Source organism: Xenopus tropicalis, chromosome 3 (assembly GCF_000004195.4).
Source record: "Xenopus tropicalis strain Nigerian chromosome 3, UCB_Xtro_10.0, whole genome shotgun sequence".
NCBI classification, from domain to species: Eukaryota; Metazoa; Chordata; class Amphibia; order Anura; family Pipidae; genus Xenopus; species Xenopus tropicalis.
Genome location: NC_030679.2, coordinates 143,138,826 through 143,164,436, shown reverse-complemented (window position 1 = coordinate 143,164,436; position 25,611 = coordinate 143,138,826). Strand labels below are relative to the sequence as shown.

Below are 25,611 nucleotides of genomic sequence, written 5' to 3'. Positions count from 1 at the left end.
CAATCAGAGGAAACTGCTAATACAAACAAGTTACAATGTTCAGTTACTTAACAACAAACAAGGGCATCCACGTGAGGATCGTTTGAGTCTGACAGTTATATGAATCTACCCCTACTTCATTGTGCCCTCTCCCATGATGGCCCATTAGTACAAAGAAGGCAGAGGTACACAACATGTTCATTAGTTGCTCCATGAACGTTTGTGTGGCTTTCCGTCCACTCAGCTAATAAATGGATTAGATCTAGAAGACCAAAGAACTTGTAGACTTGGTGGGTACCTGTACTTCACAGTAAATGTGAATAGTGTGCTTTAGGCAAGAAATTATTATATTACTCTTACAGCTATTGGCTATTTCTATATATTAGCAGTTTCCTCTGGAACATCTTGGAGAAAGAAATAAGTCTGAGCCACAACAGCGGGTCCATAGTCACTAGTTGGGCCATTTGCTGTGTGATATGACCCATGTGGTAATCCCTGGACTCTGAGTTTTAGGACTGCAGCAAAAATAAGTGCTCTATAAAGTGAAATGTGTAAGGTATTTTATACCTGATATGTTTTCAAAATAAAGGTTTTTTTTCTTTTACTAACTCCTGTCCCTGGGAGCTGTGAGTATCTGCCATATATCCTGGATATGGTTTATCTGCTAAAGCTGTAGGTCTTGAGCATGCTCACCCAAACCCTTGCTTCTAGTGGCGACCTACACTCTTACACTAAGCTATAGGTTCCATACGTCTAAACAAACATAAGTGCAATAAATGTATATAATTTAAATAAATAAATGGAAATTTTTCTCCCCTGCTGTTGTGATTTTTATTAATCCAAGACTTACTCTTCATTTTTTGTCTTGTACTGGCCATTTTGGACTTCATATCTCTCTCCTCCATTATTGTCCACTAGACTCAAAGTACCATAGATTTTTGTACAAAAAACACTCAATAGTGTGACACCAGTTAAACAGGAGATGGTATACAGATAATTGCTTTATATATCATTCACTACAAGGGCAGTGGACTGATTTCACCTTCAGAGCCCTTCTCGGAATATGGCACAGAAAAACTCTTCTGTTGCAGGAGATGCAGTTTCTTTATAGTGATTTGTTGACCTCCGGTCTCAGTATCTTCATCTGGGTTGGAAGGAGAGACAAGAGGGAAGAGGTGGGACATTTTGTATGAGTAAAATATAAACTGGAATTTTGATTGAAAATATATTGTACTACGTAATTGAAAAAAAAGTATCCTTGGGTAGTTTATAAGCCATTTTAGGTCTACAAATGATCAGACAATATCTACCAACAGTTCTGTCTCCTTATGTCTCTCTAGCATGTTATTCTTTTTCTTGAGAACTGCCTATAGGTGTAGTAAGATTTGTCAGGCTGTTCAGAAAGCAATGCCTCTAGCCCAGGGGTCCCCAACCTTTCTTACAGTCAAATGTAAAAAGACTTGGAGAGCAACACAAGCACCATAAACATTCATGGAGGAGCCAAATAAGGGCTGTGATTGGCTATTAGGGGCCTCTATGTACCCTATCAGCTTACAGGGGCTTTATTTGGTAGGAAATCTTGTTTTTATTCAACCAAAACTTGCCCCCAAGTCAGGAATTCAAAAATAACTCCCTGGTTTGGGGGCACCGAGAGCAACATCCAAGGGGTTGGGGAGCAACATGTTGCCCCCAAGCCACTGGTGGGGGATCACTGCCCTAGCCTATCAAGGCTGATGCAGACCTTAGGCATAGACATGTTTTGACATAACTCAATGGAGAGCTGAGAATACAGAGTGGGAGGAAAAATAAAAATGTTACGTTTGTGGGTATCTCATGGTGGGGCTTTTCCATACATAATTTAGATCGGGTAAATAACCACAGGTCATAGTGGAGGTAGGCTATAAAGGGTGAGGTATTATAACATAAAAGATAATGAAACGGTTCCTGCTTTTTCAATAGTTATCTGACAATATGACGGACAATATGTCTGTGAAGGTCCTCAACCAACCAAGTCATGGTATATCTGTAGTATTAAGCCAAATCAACTGGACTTGCTGTGGTTCTATTGAAAATGTTTTTCTAGTCATCAGACTGGCTTTCTAAAATCAATGCTCTGAATTCAGAGAGCCAGTTGGATGATGAGTGAAACGTCTTCAAGAAAAACACAGCAAGTCCAGTTGATTTGACTTATTGCTACTACTATAGAAATATGAAGGACCTTTGGCAATTCAGATACCTGGCCATTGTGCTCAATAATTTTTTTGAATTCTGGGTTGGTTTCTGGCTAATATATAAAATTATAAATCATAGAGTGATGCTGTCATCAGACTTTTCAAAATCTTGAGACTTGGGTAAGTTGCCTCCTTACTTTACTCTCATATGCTCCAGGCAAGGGAAAGACTATATGAGAAAAACTTAGATGGGCAGAATGTTTTTGTTAGGCACTCACCTGTACCCCTGTCTCCACATTTTCTAGAGAAGGTTTAAAGCTTTGTTTATTGGTGGAATATTGATTCCTTGGGGCATCTGCCAAGGGAAATAGAAAATATTAGAAGTCTGTTCAGTGTTGTCAAATGTACAAGATTCTGCTAGTGTGTTCTTCCCTTCCAGTATACAATATACTTACAATCATCTTCTCGCAGTGCTAAATTGGTCACTGGAATGTTTTGATTAGTATTGTTCCATTGTTCATCATCTTCATACCATTTATAATCCATGTCATTGCTAAATGGCTCCTTGGTTCTACAAAACATAAGCATAGTCAGACAATATTAAACTTCACAGTGGACATGTACACAGTGATAACCTCAGATCAATTATTGCTATTACACACATAGGTCCAATGGGTTTCCAAGAAGGTGAGGCTTCCATATGGGGGGCATGGGGCAGGGTGGGCTAAAGGTGGCCATACATGGGCCGATTGTAGCTGCTGATATCGGTCCCTTGGACTGATCGGCCCATGTAGGGGCAGGAACGAGGGGCATGCCCAACCGATATCTGGACTAAAATTGGGCAAATATCAATCAGGCAGGTTAAAAGATTTAGTCAGATCGAGGACCGCATCGGCTCGTTGATGTGGTCCCCGAACTTACTGCCCCATTGCCACCATTATAATTCGATCGTTTGGCCCTAGAATTAGCCTACATGTTCCCCGATATCACCCACCCTTAGGTGGGGATATCGGGAGAAGATCCGCTTGCTTGCCGACCTCGCCAAGTGAGCGGATCTTCACGTGTATGGCCACCTTGACGATGAGATATAGATGAATGCTTATTTGCTCCCCAAGATGCACAAGAAAACCCATCTTGCAAGTCAATAATGATAATATATAGGTTACAATCATATCTGATGTCCTCTATTATCTATTATTAGAGATATGACTGAATGACTGTTTTCCTGTATCTGTAATCTTGTTAGGAGTGCTGTGACCAAAGGTCTAGGGGAACTTGAACTAAAACGGCTGTTCTATGGTCTCTCCAGTAGAAGTGGCTATGTTACTAGGTGGCAACCCTAGTTGCAAAGTGAGTTAGCCAATCCAGGGCAGAGAAAAGGGGAGGCAAGGAAAGAATGGAGGCAGAGAATAGGTCTGCTGTTCAGTTTAACTGAAAGACTAACTTAATACTTCAACTGTTGACGTTTTGGGTAATTCATATATTTATCAATGTGGAAAACGATGGAAACATCACATATTAAATCAGCGTGCTCGTACGATCCTTTATCTTTATTTCTACACATGATGCACAGGCCTTGAGATATAAACAATAAATACTATGCTCATTAGAAAAAGATGAAGGGTTCATCGCAACCTAGCGACTGATAAGATTGGAATCGTGGGATAAAGCAAGAGAGTGCTGATTGTGCAACAAATGGAATATTTTATCTATCTATATCTTGTAGGTAGAACAGGAAAACAAGACAAGTACATTAATATGTATCTTCTGTCCTGTTTAGACTCTCAGAATTGATTAATTATATCAGGACTATCCAAGGGACATGTGCGACCCTCATTGTATGGCCCCTAGTCTGCTGAAGGACTCCATAGATCTCTTTATATGGCATCATCATTTTAACATGGCCATGGATTCTGACAAATAATAAGCCCACTACATGTATAAAGTTGCAAAGCACTGAGGCAGATGGAACACACTGTACTAACAAAAGGGAAACACCATTAAGTTTACATGGTATCCACTAAAGGTGGCCATACACCTTCATCACCTTGTCGCCAAGCAAGCAGATCTTCTCCCGATATCCCCCACCTACAGGTGGGCAATATCAGGAGAATCCAGGCTAATTCAATCTTTTGCCCTTGGGGCCCTAAGGGACTGATATCGGCAGCTAGAATCGGCCCGTGTATGGGCACCTTAATACTTAAATAGTCTGGTTTCCACCACGGTAGGTGTTTTATAAACTGTATACAAGGTGGGTGATCAGCTCCTGCTTTATTATTGGTACAAATCCACATGGAGAACTTCAATATTTAAGTGTTGTTATCTTTTATTAGGAGATGAGGTTTATTATGAGTATTTAGACCACTTTAGACCCTTATTGAGGAACAATGAAAGGTGGAACTTCCTCAGAAGCAACCAAAGGTAGTCCTTCTTCAATGAAAATGATGGAACTTAAATGTTGAGGCTCTCCAAGTGGAATGTTTGTATTTATTCTCAAATACCCTACTTCCAAAGGATATGTTCAGTACGGATGTAGGGCATTGTCATTGGGGTTACACTAATGCTTACCGCTTCTTCTTGTGTCTTTTCTCTCGGGAAAGTAAGATTGCTACTGTGATGATGATGATTAACAGGGCGGCAGCCACTGCCCCAGCACTCCCATAAACGGCAGCTTTTGAGATCCGCGCCCCACATGTTGCCGAGGTGTATAGGTAATCATGTGTATCTGGGCACCTGTGTAGAGGCACAAAAGAACATTATGATTGCACACAAGCATCAGATCATTTATAGTACCAACGGTTTTAATGAGATATGGAGGCATTCTTATTTGCTTCCCTAGATACGCCGGAAAACCCAGCTTGCAATGGGTGAGATTTGGGGTGAAATCACCAAATTAGAGATATGACTGAATGACTGAGCAATGTTTTCCTTTATTTGTAACCTCATTAGAAGTGAATAGAACAACGATCAATGGGGGCTTGAACTGAAACTGCTGCCCTATGGTCTCTCTAGAAGAGCTAGCTATGGTACTAGGTGGCAGCCCAAGTTGCAAAGTGAGTTAGCCAATCCAGAAGAGAGAATGGGTGAGGTAAGAGAAGAATTGAGTCAGAAAGGGAACGGGTATAGAATCTAAGTAACAAGGACAAGAGGGCCATCTCTCCCAAGTAGTGATGAGCCATAAAATTTCACGAAATGGCAAGAAAATCCACGAAACGGCGAAAATTTCTCGAAACGCATTTGTTGCCCGATTTTTTTTGTCGCCTGTGTCTATTTTTTGTCCGCCGCATATATTTTTTTTGTCGCCCCAGTGCTTTTTGACGTGACCGCGCCCAATCTTGATGTGACCGCACCCATTTTTGACGTGCCCACACCCAATTGTGACACGGTCGCGTCCTTTTTTGATGCGACCGCGTCCGTTTTGCCGTGACCGCGCCCATTTTTGATGTGACTGTGTCCTTTTTTGATGGGACCGTGTTCGATTTGCCGCGACAACAAAAAATTCCACGTGCCAAATTTTTCCGCTGCAAATTTTCATGGAAGGTTCGCAAAACAATGGCGAAATGCGGAAATTTACTGCGAATCCACGCCTGCTGAAAAAATTCGCTCATCACTACTCCCAAGCAAGAAATACCAACAACATGTTCTTCTATAAATACACATTCCCAGTGTATTACACACTTTAACAAAGGGCAGTGGAAAGGGATAATAGCAAGGAAGAACCATAAAGTCAATAGCCTGGGTTAAAAAAAGCATTTTTGTGTATGTGTGAGCTTGCACTCCTGGTTGTCTTGGTGACCCATCCATCTAACCTGATTACAGGTTGGTGTAGCCCCTTGGATATTCAGATGCCTTGATTGGCTATTGGTTATCCTTTGTAGTGAAGATTTTATTGTTTTTTGCCGTCTACAAGTTGCTCCCAATCCCCATTTTTTACTGCCCCATTTAATAGAGACGTTAGCATTGCCAAAGAGTGGGAAAGGAGCCGGAATACTTGATTTCCTTTCAATGGCTCCATACTCACAAGCAATGGGTTCCTTTACTGATCTGGATATGACAGGTGCCGCGCGTACAGTCCTTGAATCTCGGGGAGAGCACGTTACATTCCGACACACAGGTCAGGCCACTATCAGTCACCACCGGAGAGAAGTAACTCAAATAGTCCACTGGAATTCCCTTCTTGCAGAGATCTGAGAAGAAACATCGAATAACATTGGGCAATTAAGAAAGCAAGCATTAACAATGTATAACCTTTCATTGCAAATTAAGTAACTGTTACTGCTACCACCAGGTGGTAAGTCAGTAGCCCATTGGGCCCCTCAGGTTGGATGACTGGCAAGATAGACTTGTGTTTGGTGGAACTGGCCAATAGCATTCCTTGGGACAAGTTTGGTATTGTAAGGTTGTTTAACCTCAACTAATTTTATAGAAACTATTGGGTGATGTGACAAACATAGTGCCTTTTATTATATATGGGGTTAGCGTTTTGTTGTGTATGATTATATGATTATGAATTATATTGTTAGAAAGTGACTATGAAGATGTTTCATTCATCCAGGCCATGGTATATCTAGTATAAATAAATCTAAAGCAACTGGACTTGTTAAGTTATCATTGAAGACGTTTCACTACTCATCCGAGCAGCTGCTTCAGTTCAACTGACTGGTATGGGAAGTCCTCAGCCTATGTACTCTTCCACTAATCCAATCACAATAGCACTTCCGAAGAGTTACAAAGTGCCATTGTGATTGGATTAGTGGAAGAGTACATATGCTGAGGGCTTCCCATACCAGTCAGTTGAACTGAAGAAGTTGCTCGGATGAGTAGTGAAACGTCTTCAATGATAACTTACCAAGTCCAGTTGCTTTAGATTTATTTATACTAGATATTGTTAGAAATTGTTCATTAAAGTCATGGCCTTTATCAGTCCCCCAAAAATGCTCTCCCTCTTTTGGTTGCTTCAAGCAGGGCATGGGTTTGGTAAGCATGGTGGGTTGGTAATTGTTCCCACCTCCTTGGCACTGCCTTAGTCACCCATTCTAGATTCTAGTTTTCATTAAAACAGAATAAGAAGGCTATGGGAGTATATATGGTAGCTTGTGACCAGTAAGCCAATGACAGCTCAGATAAACAAAAAAATATTAAAGTTTACCGGCCCAAAAGTAGGTTTTTTGTACAAATAAGCTTGTGTAACTCGTTATATAGAACTGGAAGGAAAAAAACGACTATACAGGCCACATAGTTCAAAGTACAATATTAAAACAGAAGAAGCATATGTCAGCTGAGAAAGGGAACGGAAGGTCTCGGGTAGGAAGAAAGGTTGGCCAGCTAGGATTGTTTCCACTAGGGATGCACCGAATCCCGGATTTGGTTCGGTATTCCATGGTCCTGGCTGAACTGAATCCTAATAAGCATTTGCTAATTAGCAATTATTAGGATATGAAGGGTTAAATGTTGCCGAGCACCGTCATTTAACCCTTCCGTATCCTAATTAGGATTCAGATTTGGTTCAAATCCCTTAAAGTGGCCATACACGTTAAGATCCGCTCGCTTGGTGAGGTCTCCAAGCGAGCGGATCTTCTCCCAATATCCCCACCTACGGGTGAGCTAATTTGATCGCTTGGCCCTGGGGCCAAACGATCGAATTATAATGGTGGCAATGGGGCAGTCAGTTTGGGGACCGCATCAGCGAGCTGATGTGGTCCCCGATCCGACTAAATCTTTTAACCTGCCCGATCAATATCTGGCCAATTTCAGGCCAGATATCGGTCGGGCATGCCTCTCGTTCCTGCCCCTACATGGGCCGATAAGCTGCCGAATCAGTCCAAGGGACCGATATCGGCAGCTACGATTGGCCCGTGTATGGCCACCTTTACAATGGATTTGAGGATTCGGCCCAACCCAAAAAAACTGCGTTTGGTGCATCCCTAGTTTCCACACAATAAATTATCGGATTACTTAATATTCATTATTAGGTCTTTCTAGAGGGCAATAGAAGACTAGATTAGGAGAAGGTATCATCTTCAGGTACAAGCAGATGGCTAAGTACAGGGCCAATCACAAGATAGTTTTAACATTTTAACGTGCTGGGTGCTCATTACAAATGACTAGAACAGCTTTGACCTACTTTCTGACCCAATAAGGGTTAAATAGATTAATTGGGACATCCAGGGCATGTGGTTAAAGTGGTTTCAGGCTCATAAGAACCACACAAGCCTTCTAGATGGGACCATTGCCCATAGCTTGAGAAACTTCCTTTACTCATGGCTGTAATAATACACAAGTACACATAAAATACATCTTTTCCCCTTGAATTGTAGGCAACGACTTACTGTTGGGTTTTCCTTACCTGCCTCGCTTGTAGGAAATATCTCTTCAGTCGTAAAATTGCTTGAAATGCACAGCGATGCTATGAAAAGAAGCAATGAGACAATGAAGGGTTGGGACTGTAGTGCAAATACTCCATAACCAATGAGAAGCAATGAGACAATGAAGGGTTGGGACTGAAGTGCAAATGCTCCATAACATAGTAACATAGTAACATAGTAACATAGTAAGTTGGGTTGAAAAAAGACATACGTCCATCAAGTTCAACCATAATGCCTATACCTAACCTGCCTAACTACAAGTTGATCCAGAGGAAGGCAAAAAACCCCATCTGAAGCCTCTCTAATTTGCCTCAGAGGGGAAACAATTCCTTCCTGACTCCAAGATGGCAATCGGACCAGTCCCTGTATCAACTTGTACTAAGAGCTATCTCCCATAACCGTGTATTCCCTCACTTGCTAAGAATCCATCCAGCCCCTTCTTAAAGCTATATAATGTATCAGCCAGTACGACTGATTCGGGGAGGGAATTCCACAACTTCACAGCTCTCACTGTAAAAAATCCTTTCCGAATATTTAAATGGAACCTCCCTTCTTCTAAACGGAGTGGGTGCCCTCGTGTCCGTTGGAAGGACCTACTGGTAAATAAAACATTAGAGAGGTTATTATATGATCCCCTTATATATTTATACATAGTTATCATGTCACCTCTTAAGCGCCTCTTCTCCAGTGTAAACAGACCCAACTTGGCCAGTCTTTCTTCATAACCGAGACTTTCCATACCCTTTACCAGCTTAGTTGCCCTTCTCTGGACCCTCTCTAGCTCAATAATGTCCCGTTTGAGCACTGGAGACCAAAACTGAACAGCATATTCTAGATGGGGCCTTACCAGTGCTCTGTAAAGGGGAAGAATAACCCCCTCCTCCCGTGAATCTATACCCCTTTTAATACAGCTCAGAACCTTGTTTGCCCTTGCAGCTGCTGCCTGGCATTGCTTGCTACAGCCAAGTTTATTATCTACAAGGACTCCAAGATCCTTCTCCATTATGGATTTGCCTAGTGCAGTCCCATTAAGGTTATACGGGGCTTGCATATTTTTACATCCCAGGTGCATGACCTTACATTTATCCACCAATGAGAAGCAATGAGACAATGAAGGGTTGGGACTGTAGTGCAAATGCGCCATAACCAATGAGAAGCAATGAGACAATGAAGGGTTGGGACTGAAGTGCAAATGCTCCATAACCAATGAGAAGCAATGAGACAATGAAGGGTTGGGACTGTAGTACAAATGCGCCATAACCAATGAGAAGCAATGAGACAATGAATGGTTGGGACTGTAGTGCAAATGCTCCATAACCAATGAGAAGCAATGAGACAATGAAGGGTTGGGACTGTAGTGCAAATGCGCCATAACCAATGAGAAGCAATGAGACAATGAAGGGTTGGGACTGAAGTGCAAATGCTCCATAACCAATGAGAAGCAATGAGACAATGAAGGGTTGGGACTGTAGTACAAATGCGCCATAACCAATGAGAAGCAATGAGACAATGAATGGTTGGGACTGTAGTGCAAATGCTCCATAACCAATGAGAAGCAATGAGACAATGAAGGGTTGGGACTGTAGTGCAAATGCTCCATACCCACAAATACACATGTTCAGCACTAAAACATACAGCTGCCCATGTTAAATGATGATGAAAGCATGACCTATGGAGGTCCTATATAGGCCATTATTATGTTCCAGTCATTGGCCTGGGGACAAACAGTTGCCATTAAAATAGTAGGCACAATTAAAGAAGCAGTCTGCCCTCTTTTTTTAGCCTCTTTATAGTGAGTTGCTCCCTATCCCAAGAGCTAACAAAAAAGGGAGGGGTTTGTTTATACAGTTGTGATATTAACAATATATGGTACGCCTAAGGAAATACTACTTTTTGATAAAAAATGCCACTGCCATGTATTAAAGGAGAACTACCAGTGTGATCGGGGCGTTGCTGCCATTAGGCTAGTTGAGAAACTTGCTCCAGGCGGCAGTGCAACACAAGTTACCAAAAGGCTGCTCCTGGTATTTTTAAAAGCTGAAATTCCAATTTTTTGGCATTGGAGCACACTAGTCTAGACTAGTGATGTGAACCCACTCAAGCTGAGCTGAAGCTCTGAACAGTCAGGAGTGGGGGCAAGGGATTGAAGTGGGAGGCCCGTCTCAGGGTGGCCAAGGGTGCAGAATCACCCCTGATTGGGACCAAAATAGAAATGTCTGATACTTACAACTCCCCTCCCCAGTACAGTTATCAGCAACAAGCTTCTCCAGCACTGTGTTCACAACCTGGAATATTTCACTATAGTCTTCTGTCACACTGGAGTTATTCTTGTATTCAGTCTCCACTGTAACGTTGTGCTCTACAACGATGCTTCCTTGGCTACAGGAGACACAAGGTAATAGGAAGAGGTCAGCTTTATTAGGTGGTGTCTTAGTCCTTCTTATAGGACTTTGACTATCATGTGGGTTGTGGCTCCCCATGAAGGCTTCATACCCAACTACCATTACCCATCGTGCCATCAGAATTGTATAGATGTCATTGAAAACATTCAGGGAAAAGGGTAACAAAGAGCAATGTAGAAGTAAAAAGAAAGCAAAGGATACGTCTGGGTGGGCAACCAAACCTTGAATATAGGTATAAGTGGATTCCCCAATCTACCCCAGTTGTGCCCAGACATACACTTGACCTGCTTGAAACCCCAACCCATTTCTGATATGCCCTGTCCCTAGTTTAGGATTGTCCCTTCTAGTTTTCAACCACTGGGGTTATCTTGGAAACTCTGCTGTTAGCTTTTCTTTGTTCTTGACCCTTAAGCTGGGCAAACGGACCTAACAACTGCCGCCTCACTTGATAACTGCGAAAGCAAAAAAGTATCTGCCCAATGCATTTAAACTCAATAAAGGGTCTTCATCAGGAGTAAAAAATTTAAAAAGGGGCATTTTTTTCCCCTGATGAAGACCCTTTATTGGTTTGAAACGCGTTGGGCTTTTGTTTTCTTATGATATGATTTTGTACTTAATACATTTTTATTTTGTATTTACTTTCCTTGAGTTTGCAGATACTTTTTTGCTTTTGTGATTATTTTTGGAGTTACTGAATTGGTTTCCTCCAGTTTTCTGCACCTCTATTAATTTTGATAAGGTGTGCACTCTGGCACTTTGTAATATCACTTGATAACTGGGCTGAACTTGGGCAACTGGGCTGAACTTGGAACTATTCTGCTTGTTACCTGCCGTATACCATGGACTTGGACAACAATGTCTTCACTGACCCTATTTTCTGGTTGACTATGCACTCTGATCCCTGCTACCTGCTGTTCTCTCTCTATGGTGTCTTAAGTGGAATATAATCATTGTATAATTGCAGTAGGTTTGGGGTCCCAAAAGAGGAGCACCGGCATCTCTCCATAGGAGCTTCATTAGCAGTTGAGGTGTCTACTTGATTAAGGTAGATGGGACCATCCATATCCTTCAACTTTACTTGGCTACCTCAACCAGGTTCTCACTCAAGCTAAGGACAGATTATTTCCCAGCATATGAGAAGAAGCCCCAGTATAAGTATATAAGCTTCGATACCCATAACATATTATTGCTTACCTTACAGCACCAATTTGTACCCCTTTATATCCAGGAACATTACCATAGACTTTATCCATCTAGAAGTAGAAAAAGACAACCCATATTAACCCGGGAATTACAACTAAATCCGCATTCCCAGTGGAACGTGTTACCATCCTCTCACCTCTGTTTTGAAGTTGCTCTCAAACGCCGCATATTCAGCTGATGTTTTATCATTCAATGCGTCTGTATACGGATGGTTAACAATTTTCAAAGTCACTTTCACAAAGGTATCAACAACCTTGCCTATATATTTAAGGAAAACACACAATTACCTAAACAGTTTTTGCATATTTGTTAAACAGGAACCAGTAGCAAAGTTCAACGTGGACCATAACTTTCATGTTAGAAAACGGAAAGCTCTTTGCCTTGATATCTGTGAGGAACCTCTGTGACAGTTCTGCCCATGGTTTATATGCCGTGGGCCAGTTGAACTTTTTTCAATATATGTTTAAGACAGTGTTGACGTCCAAAGAGATTTTCTAAGGTTTTGTCCATTGTGAGGCCATGAACATATCTGGATTGGGCCGCCAGTTAGACAGCCCTGCCCTAGGGAATGCCTTTTAATTCAGCAACCCTTTCTCCCTTGTTGCATTGTCCTATCAATAACCAATTTTCAGTCAGCTTCAACACATGAGACTTGACCTTAAAGGTGGTCCCTTGGACCGATTCAGCAGCTTATTGGCCCGTGTAGGGACAGGAACGAGGGGCATGCCCAACCAATATCTGGCCTGAAATCGGGCAGATATCGATCAGGCAGGTTAAAAGATTTAGTCAGATCGGGGACCGCATTGGCTCGTTGATGCGGTCCCCGAATCGACTGCCCCATTGCCGCCACTATAATTCGATCATTTGGCCCCAAGGCCAAACGATCGAATTAGCCTACATTTCCCCCGATAGGTGGGGATATTGGGAGAAGATCCACTCTCTTGGTGACCTCACCAAGCGAGCGGATCTTCATGTGTATGGCCACCTTAAGGCTTGGTCCAACTAGATCCAGCCATTGGGCTGACCTATCATAGATTATATTCTTTAATAAGTAAACAGAATTCTGTTTCAGGGGACTTGCTGCCCAGACATAAAAAGCTGTATCATAAAAGTCCTTTTTCGAATTAAACATGAAACCCAAATTCCAGCTGTCCGTCATATATTGCCTGCCCCACCTCTATGCACTTTGTATACAAATCTACTTACCTACGAGAAGGTCTTTGATGAATTCACACTCGGGTCCTTCAAAATTACTGGGACAAATACAGATAAATCCGTTGTAGGTACCTCCATTCTGACATTTAGCTGAAGAGGAGACAAATAAATAGGATGGTGTATATGATAACGAGAACATGTTTAATGACTAATTAATGCACTCAGTGGGTACCATGTGACCAGTAGAACTGGGGCCAATAGTGAGAAATGTAAAAGACAAAGGTCAGTAATATTTTCACGTGTTTACAGTATTACAATAATACCCATTTAGTATTTGCCGAACAATAGCACAATACCCTAATTGGATGATTTTTTAATTTCATTGATTTGATGCTCATAATAGTTACTGATGAGTGATATTTTTCGGCAGGCATGGATTCGTAGCAAAATTCTGCATTTTGCCATTGGCGATTTCTTTCCCGCGAACTGGGCGCAAAAATTCACCACAAAAACTTCTTCAAAAATTCACCGTGACAAAAATTTGCCAGGTGAGGAAAAAGCCACAGTCACATCAAAAAAAGTCACAGTCGCATCAAAAAAAGTCACAGTCGCATAAAAAAAAAAAGTCACAGTCGCATCAAAAAAAGTCACAGTCGCATCAAAAAAGCCACAGTCGCATCAAAAAAAGTCACAGTCGCATCAAAAAGCCACAGTCGCATCAAAAAAAGTCACAGTCGCATCAAAAAAGCCACAGTCGCATCAAAAAAGCCACAGTTGCATCAAAAAAAGTCACAGTCGCATCAAAAAAAGTCACAGTCGCATCAAAAAAGTCACAGTCGCATCAAAAAAAGTCACAGTCGCATCAAAAAAAAAGTCACAGTCGCATCAAAAAAAGTCACAGTCGCATCAAAAAAGCCACAGTCGCATCAAAAAAAGTCACAGTCGCATCAAAAAGCCACAGTCGCATCAAAAAAGTCACAGTCGCATCAAAAAAGCCACAGTCGCATCAAAAAAGCCACAGTTGCATCAAAAAAAGTCACAGTCGCATCAAAAAAAGTCACAGTCGCATCAAAAAAAGTCACAGTCGCATCAAAAAAAGCCACAGTCGCATCAAAAAAAGTCACAGTCGCATCAAAAAAAGTCACAGTCGCATCAAAAAAAGTCACAGTTGCATCAAAAAAAGCCACAGTCGCATCAAAAAAAGTCACAGTCGCATCAAAAAAAGTCACAGTCGCATCAAAAAAAGTCACGGTCGCATCAAAAAAAGCCACAGTGTCACAGTCACATCAAAAAAAGTCACAGTCGCATCAAAAAAGCCACAGTTGCATCAAAAAAAAGTCACAGTCGCATCAAAAAAAGTCACAGTCGCATCAAAAAAAGTCGCATCAAAAAAGCCACAGTCGCATCAAAAAAAGTCACAGTCGCATCAAAAAAAGTCACAGTCGCATCAAAAAAAGCCACAGTTGCATAAAAAAAAGTCACAGTCGCATCAAAAAAGTTGCGTTCATCAAAAAAAGTTGTGCGGTAGCTGCAATTCATGGATCTTTCAGCAGATTTATTTCAGCCTGACTATTGGGGCACCTGGGAAAGGGTATCCTAGTTAGTGATGAGCAAATTTTTTCCCCAGGCATGGATTCACAACGCATTTCAGCATTTTGCCATTGGCGAATTGTTTTGCGAAACTTCAGTGAAAATTTGGCAAGGGAAAATTCATTGCACGGCAAAAAATTGTGTTGCGTGTCTAATTGGGTGCGGTTGCGTTAAAATTGGGGGTAGTCGTGTCAAAATTGGCCATGGACGCGTCAAAAAAGGGCACAGTCGCATCAAAAAGAGGCGCAGTCGCATCACAATTGTCCACGGTCGTGCCCAAAAAGGGTGCACGGGCAACAAATGCATTTCACAAATTTTTCGCTGTTTTATGAATTTTCATGCTGTTTCGTGAATTTTATGGCAAAGCGAAACGCGACAGATTCTCTGCTACCTGTCTCTCTTGCTTCTGCCCATGTCTCTCAGTGTATATGTTCCCCCCCAGTGAATATAATGACTAACCTTAGGCCCTAGCCTGGCACTCTCTCTGCTGAAGAACGCACTGGCCCAGAGTACAAAAAGTATTCCAATGAGTATGGCTCCAATATCTTCTGAGATTTCCCAGGGTTCCCTTGTGGCGCTTACATATCAGATTTCACTATACTGTGCATAGAAATGGTCACAATACTAGGGATGCACCGAACCCACTTTTTTGGGTTCGACCAAACCCCCAAACCCAACCTGAAGGATTCGGCCGATCCTTCAAAAAAACCTGGATTCAGCCCGAATCCCGAACCAAATCCGGGATTTGGTACATCCCTTCATGGGATTGCTCAGAAGAAGAGCCCCAGCCGTAGGTATAAGATTAGTGGTTATATTGTCTCTCCCAGTTACTAGCACAATCCTTGTTCTTTAATGCTAGTGAAATCCCATTTACCTTTCAAGATATTATGAAAATAAAACATAAATTTACCGTTGAAATGAAAAGATAACGGGTCTCAAATTTCATTGAAATTCTTATCTGATTGTAAAACTGGATCCATTATGGCTGGAAACGAATGGTCTTCAAAAATTAAACTTTTGAAGACAAATTTCTCAAGATCTTTTACTAATGAAGGCAAGGGGAGGTCAAACAAAAGGAAAGAGTCCGTTTCTGTGTACTCCGGGATAGGTACAGAGGTACATACGGTAAAAGAACTTATCTCTGAAGTTTGTTGGACGATGGAAGTTCATAATTCAGGCTGATCAAGGTTAGACCATTAGGCATGAGCAAATGTAGGATGTACTTTAAATTGGAGATACTGGAGTGAGAAGAAGTCTATAAATCACGGAACACCTAAGACATTGTGGTAACTGGAATCTTGGTGGAGCTGATCCCTTCTACACTGTGATTCTCCTTCTATAGAAGTCTATACATCACGGAACACCTAAGGCATTGTGGTAACTGGAATCATGGTGGAGCTGATCCCTTCTACACTGTGATTCTCCTTCTATAGAAGTCTATAAATCATGGAACACCTAAGACATTGTGGTAACTGGAATCTTGGTGGAGCTGATCCCTTCTACACTGTGATTCTCCTTCTATAGAAGTCTATACATCACGGAACACCTAAGGCATTGTGGTAACTGGAATCATGGTGGAGCTGATCCCTTCTACACTGTGATTCTCCTTCTATAGAAGTCTATAAATCATGGAACACCTAAGGCATTGTGGTAACTGGAATCTTGGTGGAGCTGATCCCTTCTACACTGTGATTCTTCTTCTATAGAAGTCTATAAATCACGGAACACCTAAGGCATTGTGGTAACTGGAATCTTGGTGGAGCTGATCCCTTCTACACTGTGATTCTCCTTCTATAGAAGTCTAGAAATCATGGAACACCTAAGACATTGTGGTAACTGGAATCTTGGTGGAGCTGATCCCTTCTACACTGATTCTCCTTCTATAGAAGTCTATAAATCACGGAAAACACCTAAGGCATTGTGGTAACTGGAATCTTGGTGGAGCTGATCCCTTCTACACTGTGATTCTCCTTCTATAGAAGTCTATAAATCACGGAACACCTAAGGCATTGTGGTAACTGGAATCTTGGTGGAGCTGATCCCTTCTACACTGTAATTCTCCTTCTATAGAAGTCTAGAAATCATGAAACACTTAAGACATTGTGATAACTGGAATCTTGGTGGAGCTGATCCCTTCTACACTGTGATTCTCCTTCTATAGAAGTCTATACATCACGGAACACCTAAGACATTGTGGTAACTGGAATCTTGGTGGAGCTGATCCCTTCTACACTGTGATTCTCCTTCTATAGAAGTCTATACATCACGGAACACCTAAGGCATTGTGGTAACTGGAATCTTGGTGGAGCTGATCCCTTCTACACTGTGATTCTCCTTCTATAGAAGTCTATAAATCATGGAACACCTAAGACATTGTGGTAACTGGAATTTTGGTGGAGCTGATCCGTTCTACACTGTGATTCTCCTTCTATAGAAGTCTATACATCACGGAACACCTAAGACATTGTGCTAACTGGAATCTTGGTGGAGCTGATCCCTTCTACACTGTGAATTTCCTTCTATAGAAGTCTATAAATCACGGAACACCTAAGGCATTGTGGTAAGTGGAATCTTGGTGGAGCTGATCCCTTCTACACTGTGATTCTCCTATAGAAGTCTATACATCACGGAACACCTAAGACATTGTGGTAACTGGAATCTTGGTGGAGCTGATCCCTTCTACAATGTGATTCTACTTCTATAGAAGTCTATAAATCATGGAACACCTAAGACGTTATGGTAACTGGAATCTTGGTGGAGCTGATCCCTTCTACAATGTGATTCTACTTCTATAGAAGTCTATACATCACGGAACACCTAAGGCATTGTGGTAAGTGGAATCTTGGTGGAGCTGATCCCTTCTACACTGTGATTCTCCTATAGAAGTCTATACATCACAGAACACCTAAGACATTGTGGTAACTGGAATCTTGGTGGAGCTGATCCCTTCTACAATGTGATTCTACTTCTATAGAAGTCTATAAATCATGGAACACCTAAGACGTTATGGTAACTGGAATCTTGGTGGAGCTGATCCCTTCTACAATGTGATTCTACTTCTATAGAAGTCTATACATCACGGAACTCCTAAGACATTGTGGTAACTGGAATCTTGGTGGAGCTGATCCCTTCTACAATGTGATTCTCCTTCTATAGAAGTCTATACATCACGGAACTCCTAAGGCATTGTGGTAACTGGAATCTTGGTGGAGCATATCCCTTTTACACTGTGATTCTCCTTCTATAGAAGTCTATAAATCATGGAACACCTAAGACGTTATGGTAACTGGAATCTTGGTGGAGCTGATCCCTTCTACAATGTGATTCTACTTCTATAGAAGTCTATACATCACGGAACACCTAAGGCATTGTGGTAACTGGAATCTTGGTGGAGCTGATCCCTTCTACACTGTGATTCTCCTTCTATAGAAGTCTATAAATCATGGAACACCTAAGACATTGTGATAATGGGAATCTTGGTGGAGCTGATCCCTTCTACACTGTGATTCTACTTCTATAGAAGTCTATAAATCATGGAACACCTAAGACATTGTGGTAACTGGAATCTTGGTGAAGCTGATCCCTTCTACACTGTGATTCTCCTTCTATAGAAGTCTATAAATCATGGAACACCTAAGACATTGTGGTAACTGGAATCTTGGTGGAGCTGATCCGTTCTACACTGTGATTCTCCTTCTATAGAAGTCTATAAATCATGGAACACCTAAGACATTGTGGTAACTGGAATTTTGGTGGAGCTGATCCGTTCTACACTGTGATTCTCCTTCTATAGAAGTCTATAAATCATGGAACACCTAAGGCATTGTGGTAACTGGAATCTTGGTGGAGCTGATCCCTTCTACACTGTGATTCTCTTTCTATATAAGTCTGTTAACTGAATATTAATAAATCATGAATTATGGGAGTTATTTTTGGAAAATTTTTGAAAATATTTTTCAAGAAACAATATTGGAAAAATGAAATACTGGCAAAAAACCATTTGAAAATCTCGAAATTATCTAGTAAAAAAAATCGACTTTTTCTCAAAATTGATTTTCATGTGCCCCCAAGTCCTAATTGTTTTTCCACTAAATAAAAATAATGGGAAGGAAATTGCTTGTGAGTTATAATGAGATGAATGTAAAGACACATAGGTGATACTTACACGGTGTGCTAATGGTCGACTGTGTAGTAAAGGAGACAGTAAAAGGATCACTTGTTTCTGTCTCTCCAGATCCTTCTGGAGTTGGATCTGTGGTCCCCGACCCTTCATAAATCTCCGCCATTTGCTGCTGTACCCTTTTAGACTCCAGAGACATCCTTTTATGTTTCCCCAGATTGATGAAATAATGTCCTATTTTGATGGCCGGTCGAGTCGTTGGCTTCACAGTAGTCTTAACTTTCACGTCCGTTTCCTCAGTGGGATCACGTATCTCCAACACCGTCATGGCGTTTCTTCTTTCTCTGCTACCAATGTGCTCCTTATTTTCCAAAAAGTTACTCTTTGGGGAATTTAGCATGATAACCCTTGGTTGTTTGATGGCAGTTGGGGCATCTTGGGACTTGAAGCCAGATTTGCTCTTGTGTTCTTGATTCCATGCTGTGACTAAGGGGAGAGATAATGAAGTGTTTATATGAAAACTCGTACTTAACTTTGCCTTTATAAATAAGCTCTGGTTCCGACTGCCTTGGTGCCTCAGTGCCTTTCCCTGCCGGAGATCCCCCCTTGAGAACAACCCCCCCGTAAAACCTCCACAGCTCTCAATCCCCACAAGACTCTTAGGTCTTGGACCTTTATTAGTACCAATACATAACTGATGCCAATGTTGTTTTTGACTATTTTGTTGTTCAATAAAGATATTGATTGGTAAAAAAAAAAAATAAGCTCTGCTTAGCCACAGCAAAATGTCCTACCTATGAACATTATTTTGAATCATTTGGGTTCCTCCACCTCCTATGACTTTCTATAATTAAATATTGTATTATTGCCCTAGTCTACACTTTCATTTGTCGGAGAATTTTTTAAATTCTGGTTAGTTATGACCAGGCATGGATTTTCTATGAAATTATGCCTTTTGCCAAATTCGCCGAATGAGGAAAAAGTTGCAGTCTAGTCAAAAACATCGCAATTGCTTCCGGAAAGTTGTGGTCACGCGTTTCACAAATTTGTCCGCAGTTTTTCAAATTTTTCATCAAATTGAAACGGGGCAAATTTGCTCATCACTAATTCTGGTAGAAATCCACAGCGTAGGTTCTTGGTTGATGAAATATATTTAATTCCAACTTGAAGCAGGACATCGGCTACTTTCTCTGTACTGTAGAACATAATAGGATAGTTGGAATCAGTAATGGAAAGGCACTTACCAGTGGCCAGAAGAGTGAGCCAAATTATGATAGAAATCCCCTTCATGTTGTCTAGGTTCTCCCTCTAGGAATAAGCAATGGGTAGAAATTCAGGCTCTCTTAGATGAATGAAGCTGGACTGTTATCTTCAGGAATATATAGATATGATTGCGTCGGTCAGCTTACGTCCAAAGTTCCCATGTCATTCCAAGTAGAGGATTTATTCCCCTGCTTATCTATAAATATTGGCTAATAGAGGCAATAGTAGTAGATATTTGAAGAAAGCGACACCAAGGTCATGTGAAATTGAACCAAAGTAGGTATGAAGCTTAGGAAATAATTAACATTTGAGATCCACTGTAACGTTATCCATGAGGCAACCAGTTTGGCCACAGTCCGTGTTACGCAGATGGAGCAGTTTGTGTCTGCTGTGATTTTTATGGGGCACTTTTTATTTCTAAATAACACTGTTACATAACAACTATCAATCTTCTATTTAAACTTTTATTCTTGAACCAACAAATCTATTTTTAGGTGTAATATTGGTGTGTAGGCGCCATCTCAGTGCATTGTGCCTGAGTCTGAGCTTTCAGCCAGCGCTACACATTAGAACTGCTTTCAGCTAACCTATTGTTTCTCCTTCTCCCATGTAACTGGAGGAGTCCCAAGCCGGACTTGGATTTCTTACTATTGAGTGCTATTCTGATACCTACTGGGAGCTGCTATCTTGCTCCCTTCCCATTGTTCTGCTGATTGGCTGCTGGGGGTGGGGGGGATATCACTCCAACTTGCAGCGCAGCAGTAAAGTGTGCCTGAGTCTGAGCTTTCAGAAGGAGCTATCGCTACACATTAAAACTGCTTTCAGCTAACCTATTGTTTCTCCTACTCCCATGTAACTGGAGGAGTCCCAAGCCGGACTTGGATTTCTTACTATTGAGTGCTATTCTGATACCTACTGGGAGCTGCTATCTTGCTCCCTTCCCATTGTTCTGCTGATCGGCTGCTGGGGGTGAGGGGGGGGATATCACTCCAACTTGCAGCGCAGCCGTAAAGTGCGCCTGATGCTGAGCTTTCAGAAGGAGCCAGCGCTACACATTAGAACTGCTTTCAGCTAACTTATTGTTTCTCCTACTCCCATGTAACTGGAGGAGTCCCAAGCCGGACTTGGATTTCTTACTATTGAGTGCTATTCTGATACCTACTGGGAGCTGCTATCTTGCTCCCTTCCCATTGTTCTGCTGATCGGCTGCTGGGGATGAGGGGAGGGGATATCACTCCAACTTGCAGCGCAGCAGTAAAGTGTGAGTGAAGTTTATTAGAGCACAGGTCACATGGCTTTGGCACCCTGGGAAATGAAGAATATGGCTAGCCTCGTGGGAAAAACAGATTACAATGCAGGATTTTGCTGGAGAATCTCTATTTACTGATGGGTTTTGAAAAAAACATGTTTTCCTATGACAATATTTCTTAGCCCAGTGTTTAAAAAAAACCACCATAACTTCATATAGGCCAATTTCCAAATTCCTTATTAAAAAGGAATTACAAAGTTCTGGGTTAAGCGTTTGCCAAAAGACTCAAAACAATTGTACCAAAAAATGATCTGACCAGAACAAATTGGTTTTGTTCAGGGTCCATATTCTGTCCAAAACATCAGAAATATAGGGATTTTCCTAGCACCACTGCAGCAGCAATCAGCCTAGATGCCAAAAAGGCCTTCGATCAGGTAACTTGGACACTTTGAAATTATAAAATTTTGGTCCAGGATTTAGAAATTTTATCCAAGTCATATATAACAAACCTATACTACTCTATACAAGTGCACCCAACAAGGATGCCCACTATCACCCCGGTTGTTCAACTTCCCACTTTGTTTATTAATATGCACCCTAAAACTGTCACATGATTTTCATGGCATCAAAATTGCAACCATAGCAATGAAGCTTTCATCTGATGCTGATGAAATATTAGTCTTTGCAGCTAATCCAGTTATGGCAATGACATAGCCCATATACTGCTCCTGTAGAAACTATAGCTAACAAGGGAATACCTTAATGCCCTATATATATTGAAATTGGGCACGTTTGCGTCAAAATGGGTGCGGTCGCGTAAAAAAAAACCACGGGCAACCAAAAAAGACTCGGTAATAGTATTGCCCAAATATCTGGTTCTTGGATCATAGGGCCAAACATTAAACAGCAGATAGTTTCTGTGTAAGTGGTGGAGGATGACAGGCTCCTGGGGCTACAATGGGCAACAAGGTCTACTTGGTAGTTTAGAATGTGCGTTATTAATAATTAGGCATGTACTTAATCCAGGATTTGGTTCGGTGTTCGGCCAGGATTTGGCCTTTTTGGACAGGATTCGGATTCGCCCGGTCCTGGCCAAACCGTTGTTGCATCTGTTACAGCTAAAGTCTTTGTTCATGCCTACTTGACTTTTTCTTTGGATATGGAACTGACCCTCACCACCTACTGTACCTTGACCTTACCTGGGAAACAAACATTGTTACCCTCCCCCAACTTTGCACCTAGGTCCTGGAATTCCATGATTGTGGCTTGTCCTCAGTTCTTGGCTCTGGGCTTTTGGGATTACTCTCCGCTGGTGTCCTAAGTGGAACCCATATTGGACAGGATTCAGATTCGCCCGGTCCTGGCCAAACCGTTGTTGCATCTGTTACAGCTAAAGCCTTTGTTCATGCCTACTTGACTTTTTCTTTGGATATCGAACTGACCCTCACTACCTACTGTACCTTGACCTTACCTGGTAAACAAACCTTGTTACCCTCCCCCAACTTTGCACCTAGGTCCTGGAATTCCATGATGGTGGCTTGTCCTCAGTTCTTGGCTCTGGGCTTTTGGGATTACTCTCCGCTGGTGTCCTAAGTGGAAACCATATTGGACAGGATTCGGATTCGCCCGGTCCTGGCCAAACCGTTGTTTCATCTGTTACAGCTAAAGCCTTTGTTCATGCCTACTTGACTTTTTCTTTGGATATGGAACTGACCCTCACTACCTACTGTACATTGACCTTACCTGGGAAACAAACTTTCTTACCCCCCCAACTTTGCACCTAGGTCCTGGAATTCCATGATGGTGGTTTGTCCTTGGTTCTTGGCTTTGGGCTTTTTGGATTACTCTCCGCTGGTGTCCTAAGTGGAACCCTATGAGATATCTGAGTGTGTTGATAGTGCTAGACTGGCTGCAGAGGTTGTTTGTCCAGATCTTATGAATTGTCATGGATATACTAGTTCCTAGTAACCCTTTGAATGATGTTTACTTTCCCCTTTCCTAGCCCGGGCATGTTGTCCTTTGGCCTTCCAGTAAGCCAATAAAGTTGGCCTTAAGGGTTGTATCTGGCACTGACGTACGAGGGCAGGTTATAGTTCTACAGGCGTGTTAACATGTTACATATCTTTATTGCAACCTGTGTCAGTTATGATGCTTATAGGACACGGCACACAGATAACACAGGTTGAGTCATGACAAAAAAACATCATTACTATGCAATCATTTATGTAAAGGGCAAGTTAAATTTCAATGTATTACAACAGCAGCTGCTCGGAGGCCTCGGTAGGAATGTAAAAAAAAAAAAAATCATTGGGCAATTTACGTGCTTTTAAAGAAAATATTGCTGTTCTAGATGACAATATTTACATCTCACCTTGGCCGGTGCATTCCAGCAACTTGTAAATGTGACGCTTCCATTAACTCCTTCACCTAAGGAATCCTGCTGTTTCTGAGTTACTGAACCTTCCAAAAGGCACAAGGCTGCAGGCTGAGTTATACAGGGAACTCTGAGTATCACTCATGTATTATAAGGGATAATGTACCCCCTACTGTAAATGATAAGGATATTAGCAGTCACTGAGGGGTTCTGTGCCCATAATAAGGCACAAGGCTGCAGGCTGAGTTATACAGGGAACTCTGAGTATCACTCATGTATTATAAGGGATAATGTACCCCCTACTGTAAATGATAAGGATCTTAGCAGTCACTGAGGGGTTCTGTGCCCATATAAAGGCACAAGGCTGCAGGCTGAGTTATACAGGGAACTCTGAGTATCACTCATGTATTATAAGGAATAATGTACCCCCTACTGTAAATGATAAGGATATTAGCAGTCACTGAGGGGTTCTGTGCCCATATAAAGGCACAAGGCTGCAGGCTGAGTTATACAGAGAACTCTGAGTATCACTCATGTATTATAAGGGATAATGTACCCCCTACTGTAAATGATAAGGATATTAGCAGTCACTGAGGGGTTCTGTGCCCCCCATATAAAGGCACAAGGCTGCAGGCTGAGTTATACAGGGAACTCTGAGTATCACTCATGTATTATAAGGGATAATGTACCCCCTACTGTAAATGATAAGGATATTAGCAGTCACTGAGGGGTTCTGTGCCCATATAAAGGCACAAGGCTGCAGGCTGAGTTATACAGGGAACTCTGAGTATCACTCATGTATTATAAGGGATAATGTACCCCCTACTGTAAATGATAAGGATATTAGCAGTCACTGAGGGGTTCTGTGCCCATATAAAGGCACAAGGCTGCAGGCTGAGTTATACAGGGAACTCTGAGTATCACTCATGTATTATAAGGGATAATGTACCCCCTACTGTAAATGATAAGGATATTAGCAGTCACTGAGGGGTTCTGTGCCCCCCATATAAAGGCACAAGGCTGCAGGCTGAGTTATACAGGGAACTCTGAGTATCACTCATGTATTATAAGGGATAATGTACCCCCTACTGTAAATGATAAGGATATTAGCAGTCACTGAGGGGTTCTGTGCCCCCCATATAAAGGCACAAGGCTGCAGGCTGAGTTATACAGGGAACTCTGAGTATCACTCATGTATTATAAGGGATAATGTACCCCCTACTGTAAATGATAAGGATATTAGCAGTCACTGAGGGGTTCTGTGCCCATATAAAGGCACAAGGCTGCAGGCTGAGTTATACAGGGAACTCTGAGTATCACTCATGTATTATAAGGGATAATGTACCCCCTACTGTAAATGATAAGGATATTAGCAGTCACTGAGGGGTTCTGTGCCCATATAAAGGCACAAGGCTGCAGGCTGAGTTATACAGGGAACTCTGAGTATCACTCATGTATTATAAGGGATAATGTACCCCCTACTGTAAATGATAAGGATATTAGCAGTCACTGAGGGGTTCTGTGCCCCCCATATAAAGGCACAAGGCTGCAGGCTGAGTTATACAGGGAACTCTGAGTATCACTCATGTATTATAAGGGATAATGTACCCCCTACTGTAAATGATAAGGATATTAGCAGTCACTGAGGGGTTCTGTGCCCATATAAAGGCACAAGGCTGCAGGCTGAGTTATACAGGGAACTCTGAGTATCACTCATGTATTATAAGGGATAATGTACCC

General features: G+C 41.8%; 1 protein-coding gene across 1 annotated transcript; it reads right to left on the bottom strand.

Moving 5' to 3' along the window:
- Window positions 1–20,316, bottom strand: LOC116409832 (mucin-3B-like). Its single transcript, XM_031899500.1, has 12 exons — window positions 20,230–20,316; window positions 19,031–19,471; window positions 13,327–13,425; window positions 12,257–12,378; window positions 12,112–12,170; window positions 10,743–10,894; window positions 8,497–8,556; window positions 6,172–6,337; window positions 4,719–4,883; window positions 2,606–2,721; window positions 2,429–2,505; window positions 1–1,123 (listed from the first exon to the last, which is right to left on the bottom strand). Exons 1-12 carry the CDS (start codon window positions 20,273–20,275, stop codon window positions 1,085–1,087), a joined length of 1,542 nt encoding a protein of 513 aa, XP_031755360.1. The 5' UTR covers window positions 20,276–20,316; the 3' UTR covers window positions 1–1,084.
- Between the last annotated feature and the right edge of the window lie 5,295 nt (window positions 20,317–25,611).

Bases quoted from the DNA above. Each gene is read 5' to 3' on its own strand.
- LOC116409832 (XM_031899500.1), bottom strand. From the start codon at position 20,275: ATGAAGGGGATTTCTATCATAATTTGGCTCACTCTTCTGGCCACTG. The intron at 19,472-20,229 runs GTAAGTGCCTTT...CTCTCCCCTTAG, and splicing joins GCTCACTCTTCTGGCCACTG to TCACAGCATGGAATCAAGAA. The intron at 2,722-4,718 runs GTAAGCATTAGT...TATGTTTTGTAG, and splicing joins AAAAGACACAAGAAGAAGCG to AACCAAGGAGCCATTTAGCA.